This window comes from Neltuma alba, unplaced genomic scaffold (assembly GCF_004799145.2).
Source record: "Neltuma alba isolate B1F8T4 unplaced genomic scaffold, ASM479914v2 tig00013510_pilon, whole genome shotgun sequence".
NCBI lineage: Eukaryota > Viridiplantae > Streptophyta > Magnoliopsida > Fabales > Fabaceae > Neltuma > Neltuma alba.
Window position 1 is genome coordinate 51 of NW_021637733.1, and position 9,879 is coordinate 9,929.

The 9,879-nt window shown below is 34.9% G+C and overlaps 1 protein-coding gene and 1 pseudogene across 2 annotated transcripts; both read right to left on the minus strand.

The window, feature by feature from the left end:
• Positions 1-2,561: 2,561 nt before the first annotated feature.
• On the minus strand, positions 2,562-5,691 carry LOC114737934 (aspartate--tRNA ligase 2, cytoplasmic-like; annotated as a pseudogene).
• A 1,281-nt stretch (positions 5,692-6,972) lies between these two features.
• LOC114737937 (short-chain dehydrogenase TIC 32, chloroplastic-like) lies at positions 6,973-9,879 on the minus strand. 2 transcript variants are annotated; one of them, XM_028925944.1, is made up of 8 exons: positions 9,690-9,879; positions 9,007-9,238; positions 8,814-8,893; positions 7,806-7,959; positions 7,622-7,700; positions 7,394-7,481; positions 7,259-7,305; positions 6,973-7,175 (listed from the first exon to the last, which is right to left on the minus strand). In XM_028925944.1, the coding sequence occupies exons 1-8, from the start codon at positions 9,817-9,819 to the stop codon at positions 6,993-6,995; spliced, it is 993 nt and encodes a 330-aa protein (XP_028781777.1). In that variant the 5' UTR covers positions 9,820-9,879; the 3' UTR covers positions 6,973-6,992. The 2 variants fall into 2 exon arrangements, with proteins under 2 accessions (XP_028781777.1, XP_028781778.1); XM_028925945.1 differs by having other exon boundaries at positions 7,023-7,185.

Genomic DNA, 9,879 nt, shown 5'->3' on the forward strand with positions numbered 1-9,879 from the left:
AGCTTCGTTCTTAACCCCTTCCAAAAATGGAAGAATTAAAATCAAATGCCAAGGGCTTTATTTTTTTTTCTTTTTTATAAATTTTGTTGTGTGAAGCTTAAACAGGTTTCCTTAAAATTATCTGAAGTTCTATTAAATTTATTTTTTAATATGAAAAGTTGGATGAGTTAAGTTCTGAGGTTCCCATATATTGATGACTTAAAAGAGCATCATTTATATGAATATACTCATAAATTATTCATAATCGAGACTATCACACGAGGCCCTACGTGCATGATATGACCATGCACCTTTTTAAGCTATAAGTCTGATCCTCATCATACGACCAACAATATCATTGGCTCTCAAATTTAATTATATATAATAGGAATCTCCTCTTTTTTCCTGCCCTTTTTGCTGGCCTTCAATTCGTTATTGAATTGCGTTCTTCTCTTCTTTCCGGACGGAGCATCTTGGTAGGCTTTTCATCTTTCGGCTGCAAAGCCTAAAGTTGAAAGTTGATCTTTAGAAATACTTAAAAAGAGGTCTTCGAAGGAAGAATGACACACACACACACAGACACAGCTGTAAATATTAAGAGTCTTGTGTGTTTTATTTACCTTTCCTTTATAATTTACCGCTTTACTTAGCTTTTACCCAAGTAAGTCCTATACTATTCTCATAGTTCATATACCTAACTCTTACCCGTATTTATCATGAGTTCTACTATCCACTGCAAATAGAAGAATTAAGGCTCATGAATCGTCAGGTTCAATTGCCATTTTGTAGTGAATATACTGGGCAAACTGTTAATTACACGGTTTATAATGCAATTTACATTATAAATTGGATATGACTCAGTTTCAGTGCTCATCACTTTGATAAGCACTCTAAACTTATCAGATCTAGACTATTTATATCTCATTTGAACAGTCCAGATTTAAATCTTTAATTATTTTTTTAAATAAAAAAATTTTTTAAAAATGATAGTTAAGAATTATGTATATTAAAATAATTATTTAAACAAATAAAAAAAAAAAAAAAATTAGACCATCCAAATGAGATACGAACGGTAAACTGGATCCAAATTAGATACTAGGTTTAGGACCGAAGATAGTATTAAACTGATTGTTGTGATTTAATAATATTATAAATAGTATGGTCTACCTGAAGCACAAATCGCTCAATCATTGATTTCCAATTTCAATGCTAAATCTCCATATATTAATATATCACTTCTCAACTGCTTGGGCTCACAAACAAAGCCCACTCAGTATGATAGGCCTCAGTCAGGGTAATTTGGATCAAAATAATTATGACCCAGAAAAACCTTCACGTAAAAAAGTTAAAAAAAAAAAACAGGTTAATCTTGCCCTATCATATAACTTTAGTAATTTATGCACAACAGTTTGTATAGCGCTTTGAAACTAGAGTTTCGTTGATCTAGGAAATGGTAATCTTGCAATTTTTGCTACCTGTTTGCTCACGTGCGTATTCAAATTGGGGAAGAGCTCCTTTTTTGTGCGTGCGTGTTCATTCAACATGTTATGGCATTACTGAGTGTGCTTATAAAAAGTAGTTATAATTAAATTTTAATAATGAGTTATAAGTAAAATGGAAAATAGTATTATATTCACTTTCAAAAAGACACGAGAAGGATCAAGAATTGCAAGGGTTTTTTTTTGTTTTTTTTGGTGAATAGAATTGCAACGGTTTTGCATTGACTAAAGTATGGTGGCGCCTGTTTGGCACAAACTGTATGGTTTTTGAACGGCTCCTTTGGTTCTATAAAAGGTGTTTTTAGAGCATTTATTTTTTCCATATATGTTCTTATTAGCAAAGGTTACAAGAAATAAAAATTAATATGATATTAAAACGTAGTGTAATTAATGAAAATGATATTGAAACTTGATTGCGCTTTATGACAATTTTAATATTTTGACTCGTAGCTAGATAAAACAAGTTTAGGACTAAAGTCTTAATGCCCCGTATTGCGTACGAGGAATATTATTAATTATATACTCCTCTGGTTCTTAATATAAGACCCATTTAACTAATTTGATTAGATTAAAGAAATTAGGTAAGTTAGTTAATTATAAGAAAAGTGACACATTTTTCCTAAAACACCATAATCATCTTTCTTAATACTTCCTCTCCCTCTTCTACTTAATTATGGTTGAGGGAGTATCTATAGGGGTAATTTAGAGAAAATTGATAAATATGAGAAATGGGTCTTATATTTAGGACCAAAACCAACCCAAAAATTGGGTCCTATATTAAGGACCGGATGAGTATATATACCCTCCGGTCCTATTATAAGATCAATTGACTTATTGAGGAGATTAAGGAAGTAAGTTAAGTTGGTTATTTATAATAAATAAGTGTTATCATTCCTAAATATCCTTGCTAATTAAGTATATGGCTAAAACTATCATTATTAGAAGGATTATCTTGGAAAAAATGCATAAATATAAGAGACAAAATGGATGGGGTCTATAATTAGGACCAATAAAAGTCAATGGGGTTATATAAGGATCGGAGGAGTATAACATTAGAATCGTTTTTGGTGCATTCAAAAGTACCATCCCGTAGGAACAGAGATGTCTTGCGTTTATTATCGAGACGATATCTAAGAACAGCATCACCTCACACTCCAAGCCCGCTCCAAATGGTGGGGGCGGGCCATACCTGAAAATGATCAACCATATTCAGATGTTTAGTCTTCCATTATAAAAAGGCAAGACACATTAACTAAAAGAGTCTAAATTATTGCCAATAACATAGCTGAGGAAGAGTAGTGACAAGTGATAATGAATACCTGCAAGAATCAATGTACGTGGAAATTGCCTTTGTCTTGACATCAGTTCCGCAAGCCGCTGCACGTTCTTCCAAGAACTTTGGCCAATGGATACGCCGAGCTGCTGAAATGATCTCCTCACCTAAAACAAGTTATAACGCCAGAGGCTCAAGTTAACTAGCAATCACCCAAAACCCAGCTTCGTCGAAGCTATGTAGCCTATACAAGCTAAAATAACGTGCAAGACAGATTGTCATACCAAGGCCATAACAAATGACTCAGCTTACCTCGAATAAAGATATCAAATGAATTACTGTAGAGCGGATTGTCATCGTAAGGCATAGTAACGGTGAAGGATGTAGAACTGCGTGCCATACGGTAAATATTTTTAAAATGATGCCCCATCGCAGAAATCAAATAAAACATCAGATAAAAAGATTAAAATAGACAGAAACAAATGAAAACAGAATTACTTCTCCAAAACTAATTGGCCAGGTTTCCTTTCGGATGCAGTATTCAAGTCACCAAGAGGGTCACCGCCCACACCAGCATCCTGCAAATTCAAATGACAGGTTGTATTGGGTTACTGATCACAATACATGCATACTGCATATACATTTCCTCTTCTATTTGTCTCTTCATTAACTGTCATAACATCCAAGCAGCTGAACCAGTGATAGGTAATTTAATATTGCTCCATGTACAAGATACACATCAAACTGCCAATTAGCTGGGGACATAAACACATCTGAGTTACCAAGGTGAGGAGAATCTCACATTGCTATCATGCATATTATGTTCTCTCTGAGCAAATATGATCTTTAAATATCAGCCTTGATTATGTACAGAAGTGGCACGAGAGTGCACGTCATTGATTTAGAGGGTCAAGGAAGGCAAGAACAAATAAACTGAGAATATGGATGTTTAAAGTGGTGCCTCATATGCACGCATCAGCCCCCTTAAAGAAGTCAAGGAGCAAAGCGATTGACTCAACTACGTGCAATCCACTTCAGCATCATCCTCCAGTTCAAGCTCCAACAAATACGAACATCTGCTATCTGGATTTAAAAAAAAAAAAAAAAAAACTTTGGAGAACGAGGGTTCTGCTAAAATATAATTTTCAAGGGTTGAGCAAACCTCATCTATCCCATTACAATTTCTATATAGTCATTAGTGTCTAAAAGAATATGAAAAGCATACCTTGAGCATCTGAACCCCTTCTTCAAATGTAAGCGGCAAAGTCTGCACATTCACTAGACTATCATCAGATCAAAGATAATGGCAACCGCTGACTGATCTAATTAGCAGTATTACACAGTAACATCTTATGTAAACGATGTAATGAATCGCTGCATCATATGTTGCTGTAAATTTATTATGCATGTTGACACGTGATGCACAAATACCTTTAAAGGTTCAAATGGGTATTGCCTTCCCACAGCTTCTAGCTCCTTCTGACAGTTGTTGTTTACACTATGAAACATGGCCACAAATAGCCTATCAACTATGTCCAAAACCTGCCCAAGAAATGGTATATTAGACTATACCTCTCTAACAATTTGCTTATTATATTTTCCCACCAAACCTACCTCAAAATAATCCTCAATCTCCATTTCAACATCAAGACCTATGAACTCACACAGATGTCTGTGAGTGAAGGAATCTTCCACTCTAAAAACAGGACCAATCTCAAAAACACGGCCAAAATCACTACACATTGACGTTTGCTTGTGTAGCTGAGGCGACTGGGCAAGACACGCAGGTTGCCCCTTGTAATCTAGTCCAATGACAGCGGCACCTCCTTCACGCAGGTATAATGTTTTTCGCCGATGTGTTGCAATTACTTAGACATTCTAATTTTTTTTAACAATATACTATATGCGATAAATTACATTACTCTGATTCTTAATATAAGAACTAGCTGCCTAATTTGAATGGATTAGGAAAACTAGTTAAGTTAGCTGTTTGAAATAAATAAGTATTGTCTTGCCTAAAATATCCTTACCAATCAAGTATATTGATTAGAATTACCATTATTACAAGGATTATCTTGAAAAAAATAGATAAATATGAGAGACAAAATAGATTAAGATATTATATTTAGGACCAAAATAAAAATCAAAGAAGTAGTATATTGCAAATTTTGAATTCTGTATTCTGTCTTATATTTTAATACTCACAATATATATAATTGAATTACTTTTAAACTATATGTATGCACATGCAGAGAGAAATAAGTGTTTGGTTTGAGAAGAACCAGGTGAGGAGAGATTTTAATTGCTTCAATTTAAAATAATGGGATTATAAATATTTAATAAAAATGTGATATAAAATAAAAAAACAATGAAAATAAATTAAAAATTTTAAATATCATTTTAGAAAACATTAATTCATAGCCGAATAAAAGGTTTAATGCATGCAGATGACCATAATAGCTATCTCTTTAAGATGTTAAATTCGTAAATTGATCGAGGGCACCCTTTGTTGATTTTCATTTTCTTGATTTTTTTAACACGATTTATAGGATTATTATTTTTTTATAAGTACAAAATATTCCTATTAGAAATTCCGTTACTGTCAAACACCGTCAAGCACTAAATGTCTTTAGGCTAGATTTAAATATTGATTTTTCATGCTGTGATGCACTATATTTTTCCACTGGACCCAATCTCAATCTCATTAATATTTTTAAAGATTACTACTAATAGAGACTAAGATGCTTTTGTCCCTTGCACGCCCTCTTTACCTTACATCTCCAAATTTGATTCTCTCTCCTTTTTCCTCCTCTTTCTACCATAATCTAAATATTATTGGGTTAAAATAAAAAATATATAGTGGGACAGCTAATTCTTATTACTACATAACCTAGAGGACATTACACATGATAGTGTCTTCTAATATAATATATTACCCATTGAGGTCTACCTAATACTATCTCCGGTTCTAATTATAAAAACTAGTTGACTAATTTGAGAAGATTAAAGAAAGAAGTTAAGTTAGTTATTTGTCATAAATAGATGTTGTCTTTCCTAAAATATTCTTGCTAATCAAGTGTATTGGTTCAAACTATCATTGTTAGAAGAACTATCTTGAAAAAAATATATAAATACTCCTCCGGTCATTAATATAAGACCCATTTAACTAATTTGATTAGATTAAGGAAGTTAGGTAACTTAGTTAATTATAAGAAATGTGACACGTTTTTCCTAAAATACCATAATCATCTTTCTAATATCCCATCTTCCTCTTCTACTTGATTATGGTTGAGAGTATCCATAGGGATAATTTAGAGAAATTTATAAATATGAGAAATGGGTCTTATATTAGGACCAAAACCAACTCAACAATTGGGTCCTATATTAAGGACCGGAGGAGTATTAAAGACAAAGTGGATTGAAGTTTATATTAGAACTAAAATAAAAGTCAAACGAATTCTTATATTAAGGACTGGAGGTGGTGTATGACAGGCAGTGCTGGACTTTAACGAGCTCAAATTAAGTAATTAACACGGCGCAGGAAAATGACAATTACTGATTGGGAAAGAAAAAAAAAAAAGAAGCAGATAATTCACTTAAGAATGAAATTGTCTCCTGGGGAACATATCCATCCAGCAATTAAACAGGCCACCCGCTGAAGCAAGCTGCTGGACTTCCTGGGCTCATAAACAAGGCCCACTAGTATAATAGGCCTCAGTCAGATAACTTAGAACCAAAATAATTGTGGCCCAGAAAAACCATGCATGGCCCAAAAAAAACAGAACAACTGGTTAGTTCAGCCGTTTTGCTAGCTGCCAATTAATTTTTCCTGTCATATAATTAAATTCATGCGAAAAATCCGTATAATATTCCTTCTCCTTTGCTATGTGTTAAAAGAGACCATTTCTTTCGCATTAGAAATCTTACTGTTGGCTTTTGAGACGAAAATCTACACAAGCATGTATATGAACATGAATACCAACTACTGGTACAAGAACAAATAAACTTTCTATAATTGTATAACTTGAGAGATCGAGGATGATATAAAAGAGAGTGAGAGTGTAAGACTACAAAAAAGCTTGTGTTCCTCTCAACCTCTCTCCTACTGCAGAATACTGGGATCCAATTCAAAACCCCTTATTAATTATACATGGGGTGGGGTCTTTGTATGTAAATGGCGAATATAATATTAGTATAATATATATACACACATACAAACCATTTTAAGATGAAATGGGAGGTCAAGCGGCAGCTTTGCGTAATCGTTTGTGAAGTAGAGAACGTGTGTTGTTCCATAGCTTGAGAGCTTCAGATTCGTCATTGGCCAGAGATGAACAGCTACTCTCATTGCAGTCTAAGAAGTACTTCCCACTCACTCCTTCTATTTCTGGGCTCAACGCTACATAACAGGTCGTTGCTGCTCCCTGCAATCACCTACTTTGTATTATATAATGTTTATCTTTCAATTTTCTGGGCCAACAAGTTTACTTTCTATTTGTTTACAAACCTGAGAAGTCGATTTGAGTAACTTGGATGCTATGAAAAACAAGGAATCTGCATGCGTGGAAGATTACATTGGGTAAGTTCATCAGTTTTGGACACAATTCAAATGAATTGCACTTTTTTGCAGAAAATTAAGAACCTGTTATGAGACTCTTGTGAGCTCTCATGATTCCAGTCTTCACAATGCCCGGATGGACCACGTTGATAGTTACTCTTGCATTTCTTGCCTGCGTGTAGTGTCAAACATTTCATTTTCAAACATCATAGCTTTTGGTTTATCTACTACCCAACTAAAAGCTGAGCTTCTACCTCACGAATAATTGATCGATATGAGTTAGAAAGACTTGGTTTTGATTTCTTCTCTTACCTTTAGCTGTTTGGCCATTTCCCTGGCATGCAAAATACTGGACAGTTTTGACAGGGCATACGCATGCGTGCCATTATAGCTGCATTATTGTTGTTGAAAAGGAAAAAGTTAAGCGTCGCAGCTAACCAAATTCCATCAAAATGGGGGATAATTTTGCAGATAATTAAGTTCCTGTGGTGATTACTTTCTTCCTTTAATCATGTCCTTGAATTGAAAAGCTTCTCTTTTGACCCAACTATGGATCATTGAAGACACGTTTATGATTCTTCCTTCAATGCCCGTCTTCTCTGCTGTTTCTGTCATTCTCTCCAATAGCATTTCCGTTAACAAAAAATGTCCTGCATCAAAACAAATTATCGAAAGTTATTTTCCGTTTATTTGGTGCATAATCACCTCAAAAGTTATCGACTTTCTTTATTTGAGTTCTTTTTTCTCTGCTAATTTTCACTTTAGAAACGGGCCACTGAGAGATACTATCGCATGCCCAGTGCTGGGAATTTGTGGACCTTAATAAAGGTTAAATCATTGTCCCCCATCTTATATGAAACCTAAAGAGAAAAGTAAACCAACTTTTTCTTTCTCTCTTTCTTTTAAGGGAGTGCCTAATAAAACAAAGGCTACTGATCAGTTGATCCACACTTGAAGGCTTCAAATCGCTATTAATATTGCACAGTGTTCTTGTATTTACTTTAAGGGCTTTGACTAATTATGCATTTGCTTTAATCTTAATTTACGCTGTCCCCACTTAGAACATAAAAGAAAAAGATAACATCGACCTCTTACGGAAGCACTCCAGCCATAGGATTGTAAATGAAAGAATTGTGTGTACGAACTGATCCTTTTTTCCCTTTCACCCAAGGCATTTGAGCAGCATTGAGATTCTTATTTTCTGGTGAGTCATTAATCCAAAGGACGTAAAACTTAACTATGAAAAGACCAGTGAATAGTACCACCCACACACACAAGCGTGGTGACTGGGGCCCTTTTGTTAGATCAATTCAATGATTCTCTTGACTTTGTTTCCGTGTGCGTGTGCGTGTGCGTTAAGGATTGAAAAGAGGAGTTGGTAACATCGATCTGGACTCATATGCTGCTGAATCGGTGATTGCAAACAAGTAGCAGTGTGCTTTAAATTTCAAGTCAATAGACAGACATGAAAAAGAGACAAGATCTCTGAGAAAGACAACTATACCTAGGTAATTTGTTGCAAATGTCATCTCAATTTTCTCTTCGGAGAACTCCAAGTTTTGTGAGTATATCCCAGCATTGTTTCTGCAGAATTATTGATTTATCAAGAACTCTTTCAGAATGGTAAATATGGGGGTGCGTGTGTGTGTGTGTGTAACCATGAACGTAATAAAGAGAGATGATGAGAAAGTACGCACATGAGGATGTTAAGAGGGAGTTGGAGAGCCAAGAAGTCGGAACAAAATCTCTGGACGGAAGCGAAAGAGCTGAGATCAATCTCAAGCAATATAACCTCAGCATTTGGACTCTCCTTCAGGATATTCTCTCTCACTTCCCTCGCCTTCTTCATGTTCCTCGCACCGATCACTACCCTCACTCCTCTCTTCGCCAACACTCTTGCCGTTTCAGCCCCAATACCAGAAGTCGCCCCTTCAAATATTATTTCAAATCAACACTATATTAATTAAGGTATATATCACACGTGCTTTCATGTATATTTAAGAATATATATATATATATATATATATCTGTCATCTGTGCATATATTACGGTGGGAGAAAAGTTCCTGCGTCGGTCGCAGATGAGACGAAGACGATCGATATCTAATCTCGACCAATGAGAGAAAGTACGCATGTACAAGAGACAAAACCATATCTTTCTGTGCGGCCAAAAGAATCACCACATATATACAATCATACTGAGAAAGAGCTTGAAACTTAATTAATGTCAAAACTGGCTAATAATTCAGCAGATGATAATTCGAGCAACAATCCATTAGAATCCACATAAAGAAAGATGAAAAATGGATGATAAGTCGTTGAGTATGATTAGAATTAGGTGTAAAACTGCTAGAGAGAAGGTATGAGTGGGATTGAATTACCAGTAATGAGAGCAGTGAGACGAGAAGGAAGCGTTGAAGAACAGTGTTCAGTGACTTGCTCAGCTGTGGAATTAGAGCCAAAACCACTTGGGCCAGCGATTCCTGCTAAGTACCTTATTGTCGCCTTCATGGCTCCTTACTTTGCCTGCTTTTTTGAAACCTTTAATCAGAGGAAAGATAGAGAGAGAGA